Source organism: Ictalurus punctatus, chromosome 8 (genome assembly GCF_001660625.3).
Source record: "Ictalurus punctatus breed USDA103 chromosome 8, Coco_2.0, whole genome shotgun sequence".
Lineage (NCBI taxonomy): Eukaryota > Metazoa > Chordata > Actinopteri > Siluriformes > Ictaluridae > Ictalurus > Ictalurus punctatus.
In genome coordinates this window covers 11,284,919-11,311,402 of record NC_030423.2, presented here as the reverse complement: position 1 = coordinate 11,311,402, position 26,484 = coordinate 11,284,919, and the positions used below count along the sequence as shown (strand labels likewise).

The window sequence follows — 26,484 nt, the reverse complement described above, 5'->3', positions numbered from 1 at the left end:
GCAAACGTTTATGAATCACGCACGTTTTGTTCATTAAGGTAATCTTCACAGATGAACACAGCTGTTATGAATTTTGAAGCCTGAATACAATCGCCAGAAATAAAAAGCTAAAGGTAGGCTATAAACGAACTACACCAGAGTCACATGACTTTAACGTCACCACCACGAAGCTTTATAGCACTACAATTTGAAAAACCACTACAATTAGTATAAAATGATAAATCTACAAGTTGGAATAGTTTGCAAGAGCGTGAGTATAAACACAACGAGGCTGTACTGTAGTAGATGAGTTTCCTGTTCGGCGTGATGACGTTTAATGTCCCCGACAGTCTCTGTAGTCCCATTTAGCCACTTGTTAGCAACAACCTTTTTCAAGACTCAGTATTTATTTTATTATTAGCTTTATTTAACTATTTTATTCCCATCTATCTATCTACCTACCTGTCTGTCTATCCATCCATCCGTCTATCCATCCATCCGTCTATCCATCTATCTGTCTATCCATCTATCTGTCTATCCATCTATCTGTCTATCCATCTATCCGTCTATCCATCTATCCGTCTATCCATCTATCTGTCTATCCGTCTCTGTCTGTCTGTCTATGTAGTTCTGTCTGTCTGTCTATGTAGTTATGTCTATCTGTCTCGCTACCTGTCTATCATCTACCTGTCTATCTATCTATCTGTCTACAAGTCTATCCATTTATCTGTCTGTGTTTATCTGTCTATCCATCTACCTTTCTATCTATCTGTCCATCCATCTACCTGTCTATCCATCTATCTGTCCATCTATCTATAACTGTCTATCCATCTGTCTATCTAGCTATGTCTGTCTGTCTGTCTATCTATCCATCCATCTGTCTGTCTGTCTATCCATCTATCTATCCATCTATCTATAACTGTCTATCCATCTGTCTATCTAGCTATGTCTGTCTATCCATCTATCTATCTATGTCTGTCTATCAATCTATCTATCTATGTCTGTCTGTCTATCCATCTATCTGTCCATCTATCTATAACTGTCTATCCATCTGTCTATCTAGCTATGTCTGTCTATCCATCTATCTAGCTATGTCTGTCTATCCATCTATCTATCTATGTCTGTCTATCTATCCATCTACCTGTCTATCTATCTATCCATCCATCTGTCAGTCAGTCCATACAGGATTTCATGAGACTTTTTAGTGGTACTCGTACGACACACGTGAATCGAGGAAGGCTTTGGCCGAACGCGTGTTGCGATGACGTCACATGATGCGCCGTGGCCCAAATCCGCGTTCATTCTGAAAAAGCGCAAGTTCCACCAAATATTGCGGAGCTTGCTTGATTTTGTGCGATCGTAAAACCGCGAAATCCTGGAGGGACTGATCTGTCTGTCTGTCTGTCTGTAGTTGAAAAGTTGCGTTTTCAGTTGAATTTGGGAAAACCACTTGTTGTGTTGAGCTATTTCAATTTCTTTTGTTTGATTTGTTCATTCAAACAGCTGAGAGTCTGAACATTTTGGCAATAAACCTGATTTGCAATGGGGGTCGAATCATTTTGATTGCAACTCCTCTATCTATCTATCTATCTATCTATCTATCTATCTATCTATCTAAATCAGTTACAGTTTTGAGTCTGAAGAAGTACATTCGCTTATATGTTCAACTTTGAGAAATACTTGTTCTTCATAAGATCTATAAACACGTCTCATTATTTTACTCTTTGTTTTCGTTAACAGTTGTTAGTTGGTGAAATTCTGAACAGAGTGGGAAAAGCAAGTGTGTATATTTACACATGGAGACCAGAGTTCATTTATAAACAAGTTGTAATGACATTTTTGCTCATTTATGTGATGTGGACTTATTTTTAGTCCTAGATGCAATAAAAACGCATGCAGGTTAAGGTTACATTCATACAAACATCAGTGTTGCCTCACTTTAACATTTATTTACAGTTTTATGAAGGTGTCAATAAAGCTTCCAGCTTGTTAATGGTAGCTAACTTAATGCTAATTAAGGGAACCTTAATATTGTGTGTTCCCATGGTAATTATTGTAATTTTGTAAGAGTGGCTTGATATCAACAGTAAAGACAATTCATGTCATAATTGTAGTTTAAATAACGATCATTGACCAGTCATCATATACAGTGTGTAGAGTCTGTTTACAAACGTTTAGATCCCCAGTAGCAGTAACAGACACAGATTTACTCTAAGCTTGTCAGTTTTTCTCAGTATCGCCCACCTTCATCTGTATTACGTCACCGATTCTTCTCCTCTGCAGACGGCATGTCAGCTTTTGACCCACCCATGACACAGACATGCGTACACAAACTCACTCCCACTGTTCCTCCCATGATTGGTTTTTGATTAGAACGCGTCTCTCTCTATCACTTTAACCATAATTGTCTCATTCCTTGAATATCTTCAAGATGAATAATACGGAGAAACTTAGCCATCCTTTCTGCGTACACGTATATATGCGTAAGAGACTCGGGCTGTGTGCTGATAGCACATCTAGCCAATACCCCAATAGAGAAACTCTCCTCATAAAGCTTGTGGGAAGGCGGCGGGGGGAGGGGGGGGGAGGGGGGGGGAGGGGGTTGATAGGAAGAGGCAGACGTGCTTCATTCTTTTTTACAGTCCAGCCCAAGAGCACATGCAGTGACTCAATGCGTAACTCTGCTCCTCATTGGCTGCTGCCCACTCAGCCTGTTTGCAACGCGATCGCCGATTGGCTGTCACATCACTGAGCTTCGAGCAGCTGCCGTCGCGAGAGCCAGGCTTTCCCTTCCTCTTGTCTTTCACCACCTGTGTTTTTTTTTTTTTTTTTTCCCATGCACAAATTCCGAACTCTGTGTTCTGTTAGTGCTTTTTCAAGAAATACGCACTAGCCCTGTCATATCTGACGCCAACTTGTTGTTCTTGCACGCACTCTGCTGATCGCAAAGTGACGGCGCTCTCTCGCGCTTTATTTCCCCCCGCCTCCTTTTCCCCTCCCTCTTTCCCTCCCTCTATCTCTTAATCAAGACACAGCCTGCCCTTTCCTGTGCATTGCTGCCTGCCTCCAGACCGCACGCCTCCTCTGCCTCCCTTTCCCTCTCTCGCTGCCTCTCGCTCGTACACTCTCTGCCATGCACTTTCATTCCCTTTGCTCTCTCTCTCGCTCTTGCTCTGCTTGTCCTCTCTGTATCCCAGACTCGCAGGTTTGCAGTGTAAATACTTGAGCATCTATGCATTGGCTTAATTTCATTTCTACAGTTTTCTTTATCTGGCAGTTCATTCAGCCGATCATATCTTACAAAGGTTGGCACAGTGGTTGTTTTAACATCTTGAGTCAAATATTTTGGCTTGTCATTACTCTTGTGTAATCCCCCCCCCCTTTTAATTAATAGTTATTTTTTTTGATATGCTTCAGAGGAACTAAAGGAGACCGCGGAGGGCTACAATGAGAAGAAAAGACACAGGAGAGACAGGAGGGACAAGAATGCGACTCAAGTAGAAGACAGCGGACGCACATCACCTCAAAGTGCCTGGATGTGCTGGATGCTGCAGCAGCCTCGTGCCGGCGCATGCTTTTCCCCACACTGCTGTTCCCTGCAGCCCTGACTGTGTAAGTGTATCTGTGATTGCGCTTGGCCTTGACTCGGGCTGTGTTTCACTCTGCGAAGCAAACAGTCCTTCGGCCCGTTTGCTGTTCCTCGATCCCAAGCCTCCCCCCACCCCCGCCCCCCGCCCCCCCACCTCGCACGCAATATCATTCCGTTGATCCAAGGACAGTCGATTCGTTTCTTCTTTTGTGCCCGAGCCTTTTCTTCATCTTCTGTTCTCTGGAAATGTGAGCATCTTTACAAAACATTAATGTTGCAGCAGCGGGACGGTGGCCTGTAGGAGCCTGAGGGTGGGAAAAGTGGATAAAATTGTTTTATTTAGAGAAAAGTGTGGTTTTATGAGACGGGACAGCCACTGCAGCCCAGAAGAGCGTGTCTGTCTGCACTTTTAGTGCCTCAGTCTGAGTGAAGCGGCCAAGAAGCCATTGCAGCATGCCTGAGTGACCTGCTCTGCCTCAGCATCCTTCTCCTGGACACGCCTGCTCTTTGCTCTGCTATCCAACTCCTATGGAACACACAGAGTCATAGATTCTTCACTGTTGTTTCTGTTAACAGTTTTTTTCTATTTTTTTTTTTTTTTTTTTTTTTTTGCCATTCTGTCTGAACATTAGAGCATGTCCCATTCCTTTTACCAGAGACTGAGTGTTTTTTGTGCTGTGGCACAGTGATTTTTCTTTTCTTTTTTTTTTTTTTTGTCCCGCTACGTGCACTTTTGACCTTCTTAACCCCCAGACGACCTTTAACTCGACCCTAACCACCCACTCATTATGGCCGTCAACGTTGCTGTAGGCCGGGACACCAAGTGGCTGATGCTAGAGGTGTGTCGCGAGTTCCAGAGAGGCTCGTGCTCACGTTCTGACACCGAGTGCAAGTTTGCTCACCCCTCTCGCACCTGCCATGTGGAGAACGGCCGTGTCATTGCCTGCTTCGACTCCCTCAAGGTAACCCTGACACAGACACACACTTTCCCACTTTTAAACACACTTTTACAAGTTAAGTCTGGTACAGAATGAATGTGTAACACAAATATATATAATTAGATATGTAAATATGACTTAACACACACAAATACACACTGGTATATTCTTATACTAACACCTCCAGGCTCTTTTTGCTGAGTCGCGATCACTCTTCTGCTGATGCCCTGAAAATCAGTACGTGTCCGTGTCAGCCTTAAAAGGATAGAGCAGGCTGGGTCAACGACATCCACAAAAAAATTCACACGCTTAAGCACTTTAGTCGAAGCATGCTCGATGCAGAGTAACTGTAAAGCAAAGATGTACTGCAAATCAGGAAGGGTAATATAACCAGAATTTTATACCATATTTTGAATGCAGTCCACAGTGTTTTTATGGAAATACAATCCCAAAGAAAGTACTAGAACTTCCCTTCGGACTTTCCATCAAATACTTGGAATGTTTTTCGAAATTCAGGTATCGTGCACAAAGAATTTTGAGGGGGGTCTATGGTCAAAATGACAAGTCAGGTTTTTTGTTTTTTTTTTTTTAACCGTGGTCGTTTTTTTCTTCTTCTCATTGTTATGTGATTGACTACTATCTTATTACTTATATATATATATATATATATATATATATATATATATATATATATATATATATATATATATATATATATATATATATGCATATGCATGTTGGATTATATAGGATTGTTAATGTTAAAATGGTAAGAATCTTGGTTCAGTGTCAACTTTGCGTTGTGAGAGATTTTTGGGAAGACTGAAGAGTAACATCGCAAACATCAGGACGTTTATATAGCAGAATAGCATTTAACCTTGTCCTTCAAGCACCTTACATATCTCCTCCAAGTATATGTTCAGCATGACCAGGTGCTGATGCAGCACAGTCAGCAGGCTCGAAAGTTGCAGCGGTGGATTTTATATAAACCCTCCTCAGGAGCCGGGCTGAGAGCTAGCGTTGGCCGCAGCTCAGCACACCCTAATCCTCTACCAAAGCAGCACGTCGGCTGTTAATTCGCCGATGGTCTGGGCCGCGCCGCGCCGCCTGGATTACAAATGGGATTATTTTTCAAAAGTAGTCAGGGTCACAGTGCTAAGAGAGGGAGAGAAGAAGGTACCCTCTTGCCTTAATTAGCTCTGAAATTATGCAGCACTGTCTGCAATGGCAGTTCAGGTTTTAATTATACAGCACTCTTCTTATTAATAGTACTCATTCATTTCTCTGTGGACAAGAGCCCATCCCCCCCATACCACCCCCTTTTCTCGTTCTCCTCCTCCTCTCTGCTAATTTATCGACGTCTCTTAATGGCTACCACAGTGTCCTTACTCCTAACTCGTGTCTTCTGCCGGAGACGCTTCTTTATCCATTAGTTCTGACTGGCCTGCCTGCCAGCACATTGGTCTAGGAACACATAAATTATGCATTCTGTATAATTCTTCTCTGTGCTGCTTTTATTAATGCCCGTGTTCTGCTAACAAATTTCCCCTTTCTCGCGTGAATCCAAAAGAGTGGAAAATATTTGAAGAGATGTTTGTAGAAACCATTCTGGTGCAAAGGACTCGTGCAACTGTGCAAAAAGATGATGCGTTCATATTAACATTCTCTAATATTCTCTCAGTTCTCTAATAATGCAAGCCACAAGTTCTTGGGTTCTCATCGACGCCGTCTCTATGTCTCCACCAATGAGTGGTGAGGAGACCGGATGAGGCAAAACTTCCTCCCGGTTGCTGGGTGCGTTACCATGGCTACATGGAGGAGATCCCTGACCCACTGAATCCACGATTTGACTTGCAGCTTTTTATTCCTCTCTCCGTCTATATCTGTATGAGGAGGAAAACACAGCACTCGTTATACAAATCCACCACATATGGTGTATAATGGTTTTTTGTTTGTTTTGTTTTTTTGTCCCCCTCTTACATATTTATTTTGTTGCTGGATGACAGATTTCTGGTAGTGTAGCCATGCAGTTTGGCCATTAATAATGCAGATTAGCACTGTTGCTGATCTTTGCTTTCAGCTGCTTTCTCCTCTGTGTTTTGGGGAGTTCTGCTCTTGTGGGACTGTCTGCTTATTGCTAAATATTCCCAGAACATGCTCTCTTTACTTCTGTTGCAAACATTGCTGTGACTATAGGCAGTAGAAAATTGTGCTTGTTTGTTGTGCTTCTATGAATAGAACCGATTCAGTTGATGTGCAAAATCTCAGAGACAGTAGAGTTAAGTAAAGCTAACATGTTGTGCGCTGCAGCTATATGCTGATCAGCCATAACATTATAACCACTGACAGATGAAGGCAATAACATTGATTATCTCGATACAGTGGCACCTGTCAAGGGGTAGAATATATTATGTAGCAAGTGAACAGTCAGTTGATGTGTTGGAAGCAGGAAAAATGGGCAAGTAAGGATCTGGTCGATATTGACAAGGTCCAAATTGCGATAGCTAACACGCTAGGTTAGAACATCTCCAAAACGGCAGGTCTTGAGGGGTGTTCCCGATATGCAGAGGTTGGTACCCACCAAACGTGATCCAAGGAAGGAACCGACGACGGGGTCACGGGTGCCCAAGGCTCATTGATGCGGGTGGGGAATGAAGGCTAGCCTGTCTGGTCCGATCCCACAGAAGAGCTACTGTAGCACTAATTGCTGATGAAATTAACGCTGGCTACGATAGAAAGGTGTCGGAACACACATTGCGGTGGCTTGCGTATGGGACTGTGTAGCCGCAGACTGGTCAGAGTGCCCATGCTGACCCCTGTCCACCACTGAATGTACCTACAATGGGCACATGAGCATCAGAACTTGACCATTGAGCAATGGAAGAAGGAGGGCTGGTCTGATGAATCACTTTTTTTTTTATTTTCATACTCATCAAGTAGACGGCCGAGTGCGTGTACGTTGCTTCCCTGGGGAAGAGATGGCACCAGGATGCGCTATGGGAAGAAGGCAAGCCGGTGGAGGCAGTGTGATGCTCTGGGCAATGTTCTGCTGGGAAACCTTGGGTCCTGGCATTCATGTGGATGTCACTTTGACACGTACCACCCATCTAAACATTATTGCAGACCAAGTACACCCTTTCCATGGCAACGGTATTCCCTAATGGCAGTGACCTCTTTCAGCAGGATAATGAGCCCTGCCACACTGCAAAAACAGTACAGGAACGCTTTGAGGAACATGACAAAGTGTTCAAGTTTTGACTTGGCCTCCAAACAAATTCTCCAGATCTCAATCTGATCGAGCATCTGTGGGATGTGCTGAAAAAACAAGTCCGATCCATGGAGGCCCCACGTCGCAACTTACAGGACTTAAAGGATCTGCTGCTACCGTCTTAGTGCCAGACACCCCACACACCTACAGGGGTCTTGTGGTGTCCATGTCTCGATGGGTCACTGTTGTTTTGGCGGCACAAGGGGGACCTACACAGCTAGGCAGGTGGTTGTAATGTTATGACTAATCGGTGTATATTTAACTATTGTATTAAAAACATTTGAAAGTTTAGAAATGTTAAAACTGGCCCATTTTATTAGACAATATAATGTGCCATCTTTATTTAAATAAATAAATAAATAAATAACCAATCAAAATCAGTGTCCAGGATTTTCTCACAATTAAAGCAGGCAAATTTCAGATATAACCCAATTTCTTAATAATTCACAGCATCCCAGAAGTCGACTAGACTTTAGCAAGTTGGCCAAATTTGAAAAATAAAGTATTTACCCTATTTAAAATGTCTGTGCTTACCCAAGTTGGGTCAAAACAAATCTCTTGCTAGCTGTGCTCCCACAAAGCTGCAGTCTATTGCAGGAACAAGCAGCGTTTAGATACAGGTGTGATATACAGCTTTTATTTTGTACAAGCGACTTTGGCCATAATTCTTATTTATAAGACAAGTGTCTCGATGTCTTTTGTGCTGCTGGTGTAATGACTGCATTAAAGTTGGTTTGATTTCGAACACTCGCACTTCCAGTGCTCACATCATTCACGCATCCCGTGGCAAGGTTTTGAAAGGCATATACCTTATCAACAGATTTCACCTTCTTGTCTACACATTTGCATTCATATCGTATTCTGAGGCTTCTCCGCACTGCTGCTCCGCACTGCCAGTGAAGTAGTACCTTCATTAGCTGCCTGTGAAATACTACTCAAATGTGTTTACAAGATGACTAAATGGGAAATAATAAAATACAATACCAAAATTACATCTTACTCTGAATTTCTCCTGCCTGAGGACTCGGGCTAATGTTAGAAGTCACATGATTTGCTGCTTAGCTTTTTTTTTTTTTTTTTTTTTTAGTTCAATAGCTAACTTCTTTGCTATGTCCAGACGCAAACTCTTAACTAAATATGCACATGAAACATCATTGTTCGTCCTGATTTATGGCCTTAGAAGAACTTAAGAGGCAGGAACTGGATGGCAGTAACTTTAGTTAGGTTGCTTTGAGGCTGGAAGGTTTGTTATGATTTCTGTATTGGAATTGGACCAGAGTCTACGAGGAATTGGCAAATGTTCAAAATTTCTAAGAAATTTGGCCAAAAATGCAACTGTTTTAACCAGCAAAGTAACATGTTGAACATGTTGATGAAGGGGTGCACCCACTGCAACTGTCTGGAACAAAGCAGGTGCCATAGCGTCGGCACCTGAACTCTGCTTCTAAGGCTTGTTGGCATTATCAGTGACGCATAGTATCATTTTATACCAAAACGCACTTGGCTTTGTACTAAAAAGTGTTTCACCAAAGGTATGTGTGGAACAAGTTACTGCGAATTAATGTACGGAAAAAGTGGCATCCCCCTAGACTGGTGGGAATTCAAGCACTTAAACCTTTTAACATACTACAGATTCCAGCGCTCCATGAGTGCTGATGAGCCTTCTGAAGCCAGGGCGGCTCTTCTTTAAAAACTGCTTGAACCGTTACTTACACCATAATTGTGTTCATAAACAGTTAACATCTGTGAATGGAAGCACAGAGATGTATGGTCTTCATATACACTTAATTCAGGGTCCGTAAGCTCTACCAGAAATGTGCACCCATTATTGTCGCTTCAGTCTTGAGAGCCATGAAAGCGGAGGCAACTTCAGACCTGTGCGGAGTTATTTCCGAACAGTATGCATTTTTGTTCTGTTTCTTGCTTTTTAAAATGTTTTCCCACATTTTCTTTCCAGTTTGGTCTTCTGCCAATTCCCACCCACTAGGTAGATTTTTCCTATTACATAAACCAGGGAGGGTGAATGGTAGCATGTGCTTCCTCCAAGACACGTGAAGCTAGCCACCAAACCTTCTTGAACTGTTGCTCATGCTACATCACAGCGCATCAAAACTCACTGCTCTCTGCAGTCACCCAAAGATCTTCTCTGTTGTGCCACTTAGACTCTTTCTTTCTTTTTTTTTTCTTTTTTTCTTCAGTTTTTCCATTTTGTCTTGTGTTTGTGTTTCAAGTTATGTTTTACTGTCTCTTAGGTGTTTTGGTCACTGGTTGAGTTTGTCCGCCGGTTGCCGGTTGTGATGGAGCTCCCGACGTTGTTTTGAGTGGCGAATTCCCCAGGCATTCCCCCAGGTGCGAGTTCGGTGTCGGATTGATTGCTGCTTGCATCATTGGCAGGGGGATTAGTGGTGTTCTGAGTGTGATCAGGGCTGCTCGTGTCTGCTCGTACCTTTGCACGGTGCTTGGAGCAAGGTGTTGCGACCGTGCGGACTACGTGGCTGTTGCAGCTTAGGCCTTCAGTGGAATTGTGAGCAGCTATTCCAATGCAATTAGATTACGGCTACTTTTGGAGGATTATTATTATTATTATTATGTCTTTTATCCACATGGTGGTAGCCCAGTCTTCCGTTTGACCAAAATAATTGGAATAATTGTAAATAATTGTTCTGTAAGGTGGTACGCTGCATTAGAAAACCCCTTATATGTTTGGGAATTTCCATTATAATGGTCTACTACAATAGTCAGGCAACAGATGATCCAACCTTTGCAGCAGCCGTACCTCCCAAGCCTCTACTCACCCCCGAACCAATACCAGTCTTTTGATGGACTTCATCAGTTTCCTGTATAGTGAGACCATTTTTCAACTCTGTATGTGATTGACACCAGTGTCCTTATTCGACTGATGATATCTGGATGCATGAGCTGGCATGAAATCACCAGGGTAAACAAGTCATGTTAGCAGACGATCCAAACTCGGCATCGGCCTGGATCTGGTGGTGGTGAGTAGTTTGTTGGGACCTTGGTACCTCGCAGATAACTCCTGAATCCATGTTGTAGAGGTTCAGTTTTTGTTTTTTGTTTTTTCATGCAATGATTAGTCAGTTTGTGAGATCCCAAGCTCAAGACTAATCGAGTGATAACCAGAATACAAAATCAAAAGTACAACCAGTCGGGGAGTCACAACCCAAGAAGAAATGAAAGAAATACAGCATGCACACCACCACTCAAAATTGTGACAGCCAATAAGACCTCAGGAAGAGGGGTAGAACCAACAGAGATTGTGTAGAAGGGTGTTCAGGGTATAGGGTAAAATAAGTGATTATAATGGATGGCTATGGCAACCAGTTAGCATTCAGGAGATGGCAAACTCTCTTGGTGGGTGGCACTATCCCCAGTTACTGAGTGTTATCCATTGTACAATAAGTAAAAAATAACGGTTTAATGAGAGAGGTGTGACTTTTGGGACTGTGGTCTGACAGACACTGCAGTATTTATTTGTTGTGTGAACGATGGGTGTGCGTGTATGTGGGTGGATGGGAGTTAACTCATCTTCCTCGCTTTCCCCGTCAATCACCTCAGTTGCCAGCAGCTCATCAACGTTCAGAGCAAAGCCAACTCCACACTGTTGTTCTAGTTCGTACACTTGCGCTGTTATGGCCAGGGTTGAGTCTGGACAGAGGAAGAGGAACTCATTCTGAACAAGCTTTAAAGATGCTTGGCAAACATTTTGCACCATAGCAGCATCTAGATGCAGACTGTGTGATTTGTGCTTTAGTGGTGAATAAGCTATAGCCGGTGATGATGACGGTGCCAGAAGTTTTCTAGGTTCGCCTGGTGATCATAAGAAACCCTGCACAGAAGCTTGTTGAGAATGTGTGTGTGTGAGGGAGAGTGAACAAAGAAGTTTGTGCTGCTTCTGTAGAGTGTGAACAGAGTGCAATTTATTCCACAGGGGTAATGAAGTTACAGTAAGTTGACTGAATTTCACCCTCGGCTAATACTCCCTGCTTGCAGCGTACAAGGTTCCCCACTATCATAAAAGCTGAAGGCATGGGAAGTGAATTACTCTAACAGTCATGCAAGGGGAAGGCTCCATATGGGGAAGGTTGGCTGTGAAAAACTAACATGTGGTTCCACAATGTGTCTATAAATATTTCATAACCTAGACATAGCCAAATAAACAGGAACTAAAGACAGGTAGAATGTGGCGGATTTTATGTTGCAGATAACAAATGCGTGTATATGGGGTATTCACTAGTAGTCTGTAGTTTTCCACGTCGGCACCAGATACAACACTCCTTAAAACGTGCACAGCATCTGAATGTTTACGATCAAATTCTTTTTAATGAATACGTATGCATAACAATAAATAGTCATATAATACTAATAATTATATTATAATATTAATGCATGAAATACTAGGCCAAGAAAAAAAAAAAAACGCTGAAAAATGTGATGGTGCGTAGATAATCCAGCTATTATTAGTCTAATCCAAATATCAGTCTCTTTTAGTTAATTGTGTACAATAACACTTTTGCTATTTACGAGAGCCAGTAGAGGTTTTTATTCCTGAAACAACACATGAGGTTAAAGTTCAAATAATTTAAAGGTGACTTGTTTTCAGGTTCTTGAAGTTTGGATTAAACCCATGTAATTCCAGTTGCCAGCTCTTTTATAATCCAATTCAATTCAGTTTTATTTTAACATTGACTAGGTTTACATGGACAGCAGTAATCTAATTATTGACCTTATTCTGAGTAAGACAATATTGTGATTAAGGTGTTTACACGAGTCGCTTTTAGAATACTCCTTTCATGTTCCTGTATTACGTGTTAGAGAACACAGCTGGATTAACAGTACACGTCATTACGTCCCCACGCCACGCCGTCCGACGTTCCCTCCAGAATTTCACGTATCGACATACAGTTGGTCTTCGTTATGGTACCGTATACAGTTTTGGGTGTTTCATTTTTAATTTTACGGAAACTTCAAGCGCAGTTAATTATTTGTCGTGCTGTACGTGCAAATAGACGACCGCTTGAAGCCGTGGGCTGCGTCGGAAATCGCGTACTTACCTACTATATAGTAGCCGAAAAACATCTGTTTGACCTTCTATACTGTAGGAAAGTATGCGGTTTTGGACGCAGCCGTGCTCTCTTGTTTGCCGTAAAACGGTTGAGCACTGCCGTGTGTGTACGTGTCCTGTCGCGAAATGCGATAAAATCTCCCACACAACATTAATAGTGTGATTTATGGTGTGTACATGTCTGTAACGCACGGCGATAATGCGATAAAACATGAATACAGTTCTCCCTGAGACGACAACCTCCAGAGAAACCAGACTCATAAGGGAACCCATACTCTTCTGGGTGACACCGAATAGTCCGGTTATAAATAATTTCTCTTCTATAACTGTATACTATAGAATCAAATAGTGTCAAATTTTTTTTAACAGGAACTTGAGTATGCGCATCATTTAGTATTTTAACTTTTAAGCGTATTATATCAAAAATGAAGTTCAATGACCTATAATAAGAACTCAATAATAAGTATAATACGTTTGATAATGGAGGGTTGTGATTTTCATTGCTGTTACAAAGTAAAAAAACACTGACCCCTGGCTATGCTTCATGGACCCCATATTGAGAACCAGTGTTCTAACAGACCAGAGTGACTTATGACTGAACTGAGAGGTGATTTTATATTGCAAGCATACTGCTGAACAGCTCAGGGGCCCAATAGTGGCTGTCTGGAAATCTTGGAAGTTGAACTCCTTCTCAGAACCTTAACCACTAAGCCTCCACACGCCTCTGAGGGCCTTCATCAGTTTCCTGAATAGTGGGAAATTTATTTCAACATGGTATGCGATTCACACCTGTGTCATTATGAGACTGACACATTACTTCAATCTAGATGTGAGTTAGCATGAAATCTCCATGGTAGACATGGTGCCACATCAGGCAACATTACTACCTCACAGCTCAGATGCCCTCGGTTCAATCCTTATTTCTATGCTTGTCATCACTCTGAGTGGGGTTCCTCTGGGTTCACCAGGTTTCTACCCACCTCCCCAAAACATGCTGGTAGGTGGATTGGCTACACTAAATTGCCCCTAGGTGTGCTTAAGTGTGTGAATGTGTGTGAACATGGTGCCATGCAATGGACTGTCATGCAGAGTGCGTTGCTGCCTCACGCCCAGTGTTACGCGACCCTGGCTAGTCTAGAGAGGTTACTGAAAAGGATTGGTGAATAATAATGACTATAATTACTATGTTATGAACTTTTTCGCTGTCACTTATAATACAGCATGAACGCAAGAGACAATAAAAATACCTTTCAGACCAAAATGATGTCATACCAATTAGAAGATTTTAAACAGTAATAGTAGGTCTGAACACTAATAATAGTAAAATAATACTAATAACTACTACTAATTACTAATGCCAATAACTAATGATACTACTACTAATATTAATCATTTCTAATAGTATGTCTGAATGTCCCAGTATCCCTGAATGTGCTCAAATTGGTAATAATTCTTCACTACACACACAACTCCACTCTGAATATGACTCTCTATCAGTATTTGTTTGGCATTAGTATTTTAAAGATTGCTCATATGACGATGTTCCTGTTTTAAGGAACTTGCTTGTGGACCATTTCGAGTTAATTAAACATGAGACAAATAGCATTAAGGACATAATGTGTTTTAAAGGACACCTGCTGAACCTTTGCCTATGTACGCTATGATTATTGTCCATGTTCATGCTTAATTGTAACAAATCTAAAATACCAGTGCTCACTCGGAAACGTAATAACGACGATCATCAGTCCAACATTATCTTATCAACGGCTCCAGCACTCCTGAGTCTCATTTCAATCGTTTCATGCTTTCTTTCCACGTCGTCTTATGTTGGTGCCTCTCACACTTGTAAGGACCCACTATTTCATTGTATTCTCTGAATCACAGTATTCTTATCTCTCGGTTACCTAGCATCGGCTCTTTTTAATCTAAAAGTCGATGCATTTTATCATCCAACGCCACTCAACTGTCTCTCTTTCTCACTCGCTCTTAGGGCCGCTGCACACGTGATAACTGTAAGTACCTGCATCCGCCTCCGCACCTGAAGACGCAGCTAGAAATCAATGGCCGGAACAACCTGATCCAGCAGAAGGCGGCGGCTGCCATGTTGGCTCAGCAGGTGCAGTTCATGCTGCCTGGAGCCCAGCTACAGCCCATAGTGAGCCCACCTTTTCATTCCTAGTGTTGTTCAATTGTTCAACCACTAAACCACTTCTTGTTTTTTTTTTTCCAACATGAATAGGTTTATTAAGCATGTTTTTTTTTTAAACAGTGATTGAAGGTTAATCAGTGTAATTTTCTACAGCCTTGTAATTAGTAAGTCAAGGCGACAGCAGGCATTCTAAATGAGCTAATGAACTGAACTGTAAAAGCCCTGCGAAGTAGATAAGCCCAGTTCCGTAGAATAAATTACTCCTTTATTGAAACTAGTGAACTTCATATCTCCATCTTTTCCTCTCTCCTTTTGGTCTGTTCCTTTTATGTTAGACCACGTTCCCAGTATCACCCTCGTTGGCCACCAGTCAGAGTATGGCATTAAATCCATACATGGGTCATATGAGCCCTGGCATTGGCCTCATGCCCGAGCTGCTGCCCAGCACCCCCGTGCTGGTCCCGGGGAGCCCCACGGGCATCACCATGGGCAACGGCAACTCCACTCAGAAGCATGTTCGCACAGACAAGCTTGAGGTATGGTGGCTACTTTATTTCCAGGGCTTATTTTTGTTTCACTTCTAGTGGGTTATTTAAGATCCAATCCAATATCACAGATTTCAGGGTATCATGCTGTCTGTTTTTTACTTTGCCTTTTCAAAGAGGATGTCATTAAACAACAAACGCACAGCAGAAGCAGCAGTGCAAGTATTAAAGTGTGTGTGTTAAGAATTAAGATGGGCTCGCTGCTGTCAGCTGCTGAGAATTTCCCTTTTCAGTTCTTAATAACTAAACCGAACTAAACCAGATCTTAAACATGCATCCATACTGTTCTGGGTTCTTGATCATTCTTGCGTTTCCTTTCCAGGTGTGTCGTGAGTTCCAGCGGGGCAACTGCACACGGGGTGAGAACGAGTGCCGCTACGCTCACCCAGTAGAGGCGGGCATGGTGGACGGCAGCGAGAACTCGGTCATCGTGTGCATGGACTACGTCAAGGGCCGCTGCTCGCGCGACAAGTGCAAGTACTTCCACCCGCCGGCACACCTGCAGGCCAGGATTAAAGCAGCGCAGCAGCAGCAGGCCAACCAGAGTGCAGCTGCTACAGCAGCAGCAGCCATGGTGAGATGAAGACAGTGGCACCTAGAGTACCGCAGCCTTACCGAAACATCAAATACACCACATAAAAACATATCCATGTGGGTAGTAAGTGAAAGTAAAAAGTAGAATAAAGAGTTTTATAAAGGTGTTCGGCGACCACAAGCCACCAGAACGGTATGTCTTGTGTATCATAGATTTAACAAGGTGTCTGGAACTGTACTGGAGTGAGGAAAAGGCCGATCCACCTCAACTAGTATTTTGATGATCCTGTATAACATGTTGGTCCAAAATCTTCCATAGGTGTTAAATTGGGTTGAGATCTGGTGACTCTGAAGTACACAGCATACAATTTACACTCATAAAACCATTCACTTAGTCCTCGTGCACTGTGGCCAGGCACACTGTCATTCTGCTAGAGAAAACTCAATCAATCAGACAACAATAAAATAAAGGCAGTCAGTCAGTATAACTTTGTTTGATTTGCTCTAAAGGGACAACAGGACCCAAACCATACCTGCAAAATGTCCCTGACAGCACAACAGGAGCCACTGATTTTTAAAAAAAAAAAAATTTCCCCCCTTCCTTTAATTTGTCACCCGTCTGTAGACAATACAACTGCATCATAGCACATGGTTTGAAAGTTTCCGTATCATTTACAGTTTCACAAAAGCACTATGCTTGCACAGTTGATGAAGAGTTTTTGTCTAAAATGTTCTGATTCTCTGGATACTTAATACTTAGCAGGGCTCTGCACAGATATTTGAATACCCAGTTAACCATCAGAGTTGCTGATATTCAAATAATAAAATGAGTATTCAGGTATATGTCAGTTGAGAAAATATCAGAAAGAGAAACCGTGCGCAGCTGTATCCTGCTGCCGAGGTCAGTGCTCTCATGCTGTGTGCTTTTTACTCTGATGTAGGCGAGATATGAAGTTCACCAGATAATTCATTAGGGTTCAGGGCAAATTTTTCAACTGCAACGGACACGATCAGGTACCTCAGTGCAGAGCAAGCCCGTACACGGGTGCAGATTTCATGGGTGTTATTAAAACCGCTCCTGTCTCTGAGGAAGTGAAGGATGCATGGAAAGGAAACCAGTACAGGAATCGAGAGCAAACATATTTAACAAACGAGACGTTGTCGTTCACCAAAGTGTCTCTTTAAAGCGACAGTGAATTCACTGTATAACCGATCTGCCTATACAGAACAGTGATTACACACTAAATCATCCTTAATTAAAACGTTACATCGCAACGCATTCATTGACCTTTTTGGGGGTTTTTTTGCAAGGATTTGATTTGTACCCATTGTTTATTTAATTAAGATGATTAGTTTTGTATTTGTCATTCTTACTATTGTATAATCTATTGTAATTAGTTTTTGGGGAGAGATGGCGCTTTCATAGTGTAGGCTTACATCACGCACTACAAAAAACTAAAGAAAAATCTTCTGCATAGGAAGCACCTGTGTACCCTCGCACTAGAAGCCTCTTCTGTATTTGATTCCTCTGAACAAATTTTAAGAATTGGTCACTGGATGTTGGCGGTAGGATCAATGAATCGGTATTAGTTAGGGTTTTGGAAACACCCTAAAGGTCAGGTGATTGGCAACGGGCAAATGACATGTTTTGTGGGTTTTTTGGGGGGTTTTTTTGGTCTTGTGACTGATGATCATGGTACAAGGTCACAGGCTGAGGATCATGGGTAGTACAGTCTGCATATTCGGGAGCTCAATTTTAAGCTCTAATTGTGTGTAGTTTGAGGGTGCGATGGCTTGCACGAAGTTGACATGTTCTCCCCGTGCTTCAGGGGTTTCCTCTGGGTACTTAAGTTTCCTCCCCAATCCAAAGACGTGTGTTGTAGACTGATTGGCATTTCCAAAGTGTCCGTAGTGTGCAAGCATGTGCGCGATTGTGCCCTGCAATGGGTCGGCACGCCGTCCAGGGTGTCCTCCACCGTGTGCAGGATCCAGGCTCCCCGTGACCTTGTGTGGGATAAGTGGTACAGAAAATGGATGGATGGACGTTTGTAGTTTCTCATTTCTTCTCAAAGACTTGCCTTAAGAACCCAAACTATTATTCACTAGTAATTAAATATCTTTAAATAATACAATATAATTAATACAGGATAATGTGTGTGTGTGTGTTTATAACTCGGTTTAAAAAAAAAACATGTAGATGGAGAGTGTGTTCAATAATTCCGAATCCCTCATGTATGTGTGTAAGAGAGAGACAGGGAGAAAGAGGGTGCATAAGAGTGTTGGAAGCTGGTCTTTTGTCTTCTCAATGATGTATGGAGACTTTCAGCTCAATGATAAGTTACAAACACCAGCTCTGCAGTGAAGGTGCAGGAACAAGAAGAGAAACGAGTGCATAAGCAGATAAAGCGGAGAAAAGGAAATTGTGCGACACCAGCTAACTGCCCGCCTTCTGCATACAGCTGTGTTGCTGCAGTGAGCTCTCCCTTGCATGACACAAGCGCTTGTTCTGTGGCCTCTGCAGCGCTTGTGCCTTTTCACGATCACAACAGCCGGTATTTTGCAAGCTTTCAGTCTTCTAGCAGGGTATATTTTTTTTTTTGTTTTTGTTTTTAATAACAGGTTTATTGAAGTGTGGTGTCATTTTTCTAGCTCTCAAGCTTGCTGATCAGCTTGCCACAGTTGCCATTTGTTCTCATCTCATTTTGCTTTTGTTTAGGCGATGCTCTCTCTCTTCCTCTGCTTATCATGTTAGTCGTTCATGGATAAACTGATGTTTGTGCTCTGTGTTGTCCTAACATCCTCTATTTATTTATTTATTTATTTATTTATTTATTTCATTCTGCCTCCACATTATGCTTTAAAATTCCATCTCAACTGACACCATTCCTACATCGGTTACAGTCTTGTGTGCCCTGTGTTTGTTTGTGCGTCCGTCTCTCTGTCTGTCTGTCTGTCTGTCTGTCTTCATTGATTGGTTTGCTGTCATCATGCGCTCACTGCCTGCTAACCCGGCCACAGCCTGCAGCGCGTCCTCTGAAGCGCAACCTGCAGTCAACCCCTGACCTGGTACTTTTGACCTCTCACCTTTTTTCTTTTTTTTCTTTTTTTTTTTTTCTTTCTTTTTTTCCCTGGTAATCTTTTTCACCATCAAATACTAAACTCATTCAAGCATGCCTTTTCAAAAGTATGTTCATCATTCACTGTGATCACACAAACACAGTTCAGCCTATTTACGCAGTACTGGGCTTGCACCATTTAATTATGTATGTTGTTGTAGCGCAGTCTGCTGGTGCACAGTCACCTAATTATAAAAGGATAAATTTATGACTTTTATTTCACCCCCCCAGTAAATTCACAATTGGAGCAGAAAGAATTATTCCACTGGACAAGACCGGTATACTAAAACCAACAAAATAAGTGTTGTTTTTTTGAGTATATAATTCTAGTGAATGTAATAACCTGAAGCAAAGGCTGGGCAATGGTTTGAATCAGTATCATATTGCATGTATATTGCAGAAGCTTTGGATATGTGCTTGCCATGCTGTAGTGCTATGCTTTCTTCAGCGTAATATCTTCAATATGCAGATTGCATTTATGCAAATTACAATATGTAGCCATGTAGGTTAGAGCTAAATATAGCCCTGTTTGTACAGTACCAGGGAACAAATAAGAGCAGAGTGTTTAAGCGAAAAATTTCACTATTCACTGTTGTGCTCTTATAATCTGATCATAACCTGGCGTTAGTTTGTTTTTGTGTTTTTGTTTGTTTGTTTGTTTGTTTGATCTCTCGCTCCTTCCTTGTCCCTATTCTTCTTTCTTTCCCTCTGTCACTTTCTGTCTTCTTCCCTAAGGCCCTGCCTCCAGGCAGCATGCAGCAGCTACCAAAGAGGCAAACCCTGGAGAAGAGTAACGGCGCTGCGGCCATCTTCAACCCCAGCATGTTCCACTACCAGCAAGCTCTGGCCAGCATGCAACTGCAGCAGCCGGCCTTTATCCCCACAGGTAAGGCTCGGATAGGATTTACGCTGTCCACTGCATACACACTCTGTTCAGTGGTTTCACACAACACGGCCCAGCTGCAAGGAGTCGGAATTAAGTAATATTGGGCCCAGTTCTTTCCCTGCTTGCCCTCTCTCTCTCTCTCCCATTGAGCTCATGCATCTTCTGTGTCTCTGGGTCTAGTCTACTCTGCACACGTGTCGTGCTAACTGGTCCCCCCCATAACACACACACTGAGCTTTGCCAGTGATCTAGTGCCGCACTGCATTATTTACTTGTGCGCAGCTGCTGCAATGCATCTGTGTGCTAAATATTCTTCATACTGTATACCCGATGGTAAGTACTAATGATTTTCAAATAAAAAGTATTATTAAGTTTACTTGAAAAAACAAAATCCCCATTTCAATATTTATGGGTTTCCTGTCCTCTCTACATCTTGTTTTTTTCAGGGCCCCATTTATTAAATTATTTCATAATGTATTAACTGATTTCAGAATAATCCACTCCTTTTTTTCTTTTTTTTTTCTTTCCTTTTTTTGTGCCTGTGTCATGTGTGGCATCTGTGTTGTCTGTATAGCTTGTAATCACCAACACAGCCTTTACTCGCACACTAACTTTGTTGTTTGGTCTCGTCTCTTACTCCTCCACCACCCAACCCCCATCCCCACCACCACCACCCCCCCTGCGCTGGGCTCTCTGTGCATGGTGCACCAGGTTCCCTGCTCTGCATGGCTCCATCCGGAGGCATCGGTAGGTCCCTCGTGAGTCACCTCTGCTCCACAGGTTCTCTTAGAGCAGGGCTGAGACTCGGTGGCAGGCGAGAGAGAGAGAGAGACCCAAAAACAGCTCCTATATCTCCAAGATCCAAAAATGTGCCAGTAACCTGCCTGAGCTCTAATAACATGTACCAGTGCCTAATTGCAGAATTTGGAGTCGAAATTAAATAAGAGAATATGTTGGCATCCTTAAAACCTCTATTAACTGTTCAAATGTTTGTTTGTTTTTTAAGGATTAGATTACCAAATTAAATGTAATGCCAAATGACATGAGTCCCAGGCCTGTGAAGTCTGTCACATTTATTTGTCACCTGTCTGCTTGCTTTTTCTCTTTGTTTACTCGTTTATTTTTTTTTGCTCTTTGTGCAGCTTTTCGTTCATTTCTGTATGTGTGCTCAAGTATGAAAGTGATGGAGCCACAAAGCTAGCTAGACCAAAGTTAGGGCCTTATTCCTGATCCACTAAGAGCAGTTCCTGTTTGTTTTCTTTGTGCTCCCTTTTCTTCTTCCTGCTCCTCCTTCTCTCCTCTTCGTCATCTCCCCTTTAAATCTTTGTAGGGCTTTTCAAACCGCCTGGCCCACTGGCAGAGGGCCGCTGGGAGAGGCGGGATTGGAGCAGCTGCCGGCCCCCCCACAGCCGCTACCTAACAGGGCCTGGACAGACCGGTGAGGGTAGAGCCCAGGGCCCCCCCCTTCAACGCACTCACACTCACTCACTCACTCACTCACACATACCACACCCATACACTGATCATAAGGATACTTCCCCTGGTCACCATATGCTTTGCTAAAGTCTAGGTCAATGCCCTAAATCCAAATCAGTCCCAGTTCACACATTCAGTAGGTTACACACTCATAAACTTAATTCCACCTATGTTGTGAGAGTAGTATTCACTCAGAAGTCAGCCTAATCCTAATGTTCAGATAGTTTTGCAACGACAGCTCCACTATCTCTGCCAAAACAAGACTTAAAAGGATAATTCACCCAAAAATGAAAAATTCTGTCATCAATTACTCACCCTCATGTCGTTCCAAACCCATAAGACTTTCGTTCATCTTCAGAACACAAATGAAGACGTTTTTAATCGAAACCTGGAAGATTTCTGTTCCTCCATCTGTAGTCCATGTAACCAAAACTTTCAAGCTCCAAAAAGTTCATAAAGGCATTGTAAAAGTAATCCATGTGACTCCAGTGGTTTAATCCCAATTTTATGAAGCGATACGAATGCTTTGTGTGGAAATTACTCAAATGAAGTTTTTTTTTTTTCCTTCACAAAACATCTTCACTTCCGCATGGATCTCCGACACTCGTTCACGAGAGAACCACGACGCATGCGACACGAGAGCGGACGTTTTATTTTTTGTTTTTTTTTGTCGAGAGCAGACAAAAAGTCTGAGAAGTCCTTCTCTTTGTCAATCAGCAGACATCTTTGTCACGAAGATTGTTCTAAGTGACACAACACGTATGCGTCATGGTTCTCTCGTGAACTCGCGTCAGAGATCTATACGGAATCGTTGGGTTTGGGACGACGTGAGGGTGGGTAATTCATGACAGAATTCAATTTTTTGGGGTGAACTATCGAGTTTAATCAGCATGCCCGTGTGTGTGTGTGTGTATGCGAGGGGAACTGTGTGTCTGTATCATGTATGATGCTGTTGCTGTTCGTGTATCATGCTGTATTAGTTTGCTCTTTGCCATATATGACTCTTCATTCATAAAGAGAGGAGGTTTCGGGGAAACTTTTTCTATGTGTACCATTCATACACATTCGCTATTAAAGTCTTTTTAGCGGTCAAATATCAAGTATATATGCAGATATATAAAAACAAAGAAGGAACTTGCCATATTCTCAAAGCTAGACTTGTGCTGGAATGCAATGTACGTGTAAGCTACATTTTCTGCTGTTTTTGTTAGTTTTGTTTTAGTTTTGTTTTCTTTCAACACATGGTCCAGCTCCATCAAAATACAATTATCAGATATATCTGTCTGACTGGATTGTATGATTTTGATGACATTTCTTTAAGTGCACAGCTGCAGTGCAATAAGTATTGAATGTAGTTCTTTCAAGTTGGTAACACTTTATAATAACTTTTGAAGTTCTTCTAGCAACAGTTAACAAACAGTATATAATAGATTGAATATTGTATCATTTGTAGTGAATTTATACAGCAGTTATAGTTAAAAAAAAAAAAAAAAAAAGTGAAGTAAATTGGAACGTCTTCATTTTATAAATATAAATATTTCTAGACGTTACCATTTCTAAATACATCACAAAACTAGATACTAATATGTCCATAAATGATCAATTATAATAATTGGAAAAGATTGGTGGCCTCTGACATTTTTAAATTGTTCAAATCTACCACATGTTGCGAGATTTATTAAACCATATGTAAATCTTTAGTTTTTCGCATCGGTTACAAATCATATGCTCCAAATCTTTTTGCCACCAATATACAGTATAGCAACCAAACATTCTGTGCATAATTTAAAGTATAAAGCTGTAGACTTACCTTTTAAAGGGGCGGTTCATTTGTCTCACGGAAAAAGTACTGAGGAAGAAAATCTACTAAATAGGACAGAATGAGAAGTATTGCGAGTTCAAAACAGCAAGCTTGAACCAAAAAATCAAATCAGCACTTGATCAATAGCCTTAGCCTTCGCTTTAGTCTCCCCACCCATGTCTCAGACAGTGTCTGATATCTTTTGTGCTGTTTTCTTCCCACAAGCATCAGAAAACAATGACGACATTTACATGGACAGCAGTAATCTAATTATTGACCTTTTTCTGAATAAGATGCCACGCCGTCCGACGTTCCCTCCCGAATTTCACGTATCAACATAAAATTAGTCTTCGTTATGGTACTGTATACAGTTTCTTTTTTAGTTTTACGAAAGCTTCAAGTGCAGTTAATTATTCGTGGTGCTGTACGTGCTAATAGACGACCGCTTGAAGCCGTGGGCTGCGTCCGAAACCGTGTACTTAGCTACTATATAGTAGCTACATACGTGCTTCTCCTACTATATAGTAGGTAAGTACGCGGTTTCGGACGCAGCCGTGCTCTCTTGTTTGCCATCAACTGGTTGAGCACTGCCGTGTGTGTACGTGTCCTGTCACAAAATGCGGTGAAAACTCTCCCACGACGTTAATAGTGTGATTAAGTTGTGCGCATGTCTGTAATGCACTTCAATAATGCGACTAAAACAGGAATACTCCACATGTCTTAATTCGATTTGTGTTTACTTCGAGTATGACTTTAGCCGGATTAAGGCCATCAATAATCGCCGTTTACATGCTAGTTTCTTAATCAGAGTATCGACTTAGTCGGGTTAATATCGGATTATTGTTGTCCATGTAAACGTACTGACTGTCGGAGGTGACAATATGGCTTTAATGTGGTTATTAAAGAATATTTAAGCAGGTAATACTGAAGGAACAAGTTAATTCTGTGGTTGGTCAGTCAAATTTTCTTTGAAAGTAGGCAGCTCATGGCCACGTTTACTGACATCTCCAGTGAGTACTAGCAGTATGTGAAGTAATAAGTGTATTTGGTCAAATGTTCTGGAAGAAGACTAAAGTAACTAAAAAAATTTTTAAAAACCCCAAAACATCCTAAGTATCATCGCTATTGTTGATATTATGTCTATTAATGTTAATGGGAGTCATAAACATTTAAAAGTAACCCCTAGGAAATGTGCTGCACATGTAAATAAATCAAGTCCATTATTCATTGAATTGCTACTTTACAAATGCACTGAATCCTCTGTTATAAAGTGTTACCTTTTAAGTTTTACTTGCATGTTCTTGGGTGAAAATCATCTTGGCAGTACATAAATGCTACTTGCCATGACTGTTCCGCCTCTTCCTCTGGCATATAATGTCATGGTACTCATAACATTCCTCCTCCCCTCCACCTCCCCCCTCTCCCTTGTTTCTTGTCTGACTCGCCTGAAAAAAGTTCCCATGATGCACGGTGCCACCACTTCCACTGTTTCGTCGGCTACGACCCCAGTCACCAATGTTCCTTTTGCCGAATCAGCTGCCTCCAATCAGGTTTGCCCCTTCATTTTGGCCTCTTCTCTTTTCAGCTGTACGGCATCCAGCACTGGTCCACAGACAGCACGTCCAGCATTATAGCGAGACGTTTCACAGAACATGTTGTCAGGAAAATGTTGTACTGGTGATGGAGATTTAATTTGAATTGATCGTCCTGAAGTCTAAATTGCCCCTAGGAGTGAATAACTTGTGAATGTAGTTTGGCATCTCATCCAGGATCCCCGCTTTGCGCTCAGTGTTCCTGAGATCGACTCTGGATGCAACGCGAGCCTGACCAGGATGAAGCAGTTAATGAAGATGAGTGAACGTGTAAATGAATGATGATCCAGACAGAAAGTCTATGACCGAAATGAGAGCAGAGTCACTTTCGCACTGTAATGAGCTTCTGTTTTTCTGAGATTTGTGATCTGTTTAACATGGGAGCTCTGGCCCTAGGCAACCCACCTGAGCTAGCTGTTTGTGCTAGTTAAACCCAGCTGGATTTAAACTCTCTGTGGACCGGTGCGGAGCCTCTGTGTAGCCCTGTGTCACCGTGTCTCTGTGTGTGTATTCACCTTGCCTTTTCAAATGTCTCCACTCTGTGTTGGCACATGGCATCTTCTGTGTAGTTAAAACATTATAATGTCCATATTCATTCTTTCTCTTTCTCTTTTTTTTATATATATATATATTTTTTTTTAAATTATTATTTATTTATTTATTTATTTATTTTTTATAACAGATGTTTGAGTTAGCTTTTGAGTTTAATCACTGAAACAGTGGATGTTGATAGTGGTTGTTTAATTCTCTCAGGGCCAGATGTACTAAGCTGTTTACACCCGTTTTGACGTGCTGCTTGAAAAACCTTAACGTACATAACACCTTGTGTGAAACTGGCGTATGAGCCAAAACGCAGTTTGTGCAACGTACACACGGAAATAATAGTTCAATTTTGGGCGGTTAGTGGTGATCAGTTTTGTGTGTTTCGTCCACAGGTGCAAGTCAGAACCATCTGTGTTTGTCGGTTATGCGGCGTGTCCCAAAAGTCTCCATACATACGGGAAATGAACACTTTTTAGCAAAATGTAACTTTATTTGCACATCCTCCTCTACGATTGCCGTTTCTTTGTGAACACACATGGAGTCTCTCCCACTCATGATGAACTCATGTTAACACATTTGGTGTTATACATGTCATGTAATTGCGCGTGTGTGTGTGTGTGTGTGTATATTATTTATATATATATATATACATACATACATACATACATACATACACACACACATATATATATATATATATATATATATATATATATATATATATATATACATACATACATACATACATACATACATACATACACTGTCATGTCAAAAATGGCTAGAGGTACTAATTACCTTTTTCCATAAGTGATCATACTCAAAGGCACAACTGAAAGTAAAAATCTAGAAGACGTTGGATGAGAGAAGCAAAAATCCAGTTTATTGTTCAAAAAGCAACATGAGATCCAATCAGTGAGATGTCCCAAAGTGATCTGAATCTGTACACAGACTCAGTGCCCTATTTATACAGTCTTATCTTTAG

General features: G+C 41.7%; 1 protein-coding gene across 7 annotated transcripts in view; it reads left to right on the top strand.

Annotated features, from left to right (window-relative positions):
- Positions 1–26,484, top strand: part of mbnl3 (muscleblind-like splicing regulator 3) — a 59,661-nt gene that overhangs the window by 19,264 nt on the left and 13,913 nt on the right. For 4 of the 7 annotated variants that reach the window (XM_047157170.2, XM_047157174.2, XM_047157171.2 and 1 more), the window contains 9 exons: positions 3,397–4,530; positions 14,848–15,012; positions 15,342–15,542; positions 15,874–16,125; positions 19,104–19,151; positions 19,937–20,087; positions 20,799–20,834; positions 21,418–21,525; positions 24,820–24,914. In XM_047157170.2, the coding sequence (XP_047013126.1) occupies positions 4,357–4,530; positions 14,848–15,012; positions 15,342–15,542; positions 15,874–16,125; positions 19,104–19,151; positions 19,937–20,087; positions 20,799–20,834; positions 21,418–21,525; positions 24,820–24,914 (1,230 nt within the window). In that variant the 5' untranslated portion in view covers positions 3,397–4,356. Of the gene's footprint in view, positions 1–2,995; positions 3,285–3,396; positions 4,531–14,847; positions 15,013–15,341; positions 15,543–15,873; positions 16,126–19,103; positions 19,152–19,936; positions 20,088–20,798; positions 20,835–21,417; positions 21,526–24,819; positions 24,915–26,484 lie in introns of those variants that run through there. The other 3 variants (XM_047157173.2, XM_047157175.2, XM_017474911.3) reach the window with 3 other exon arrangements.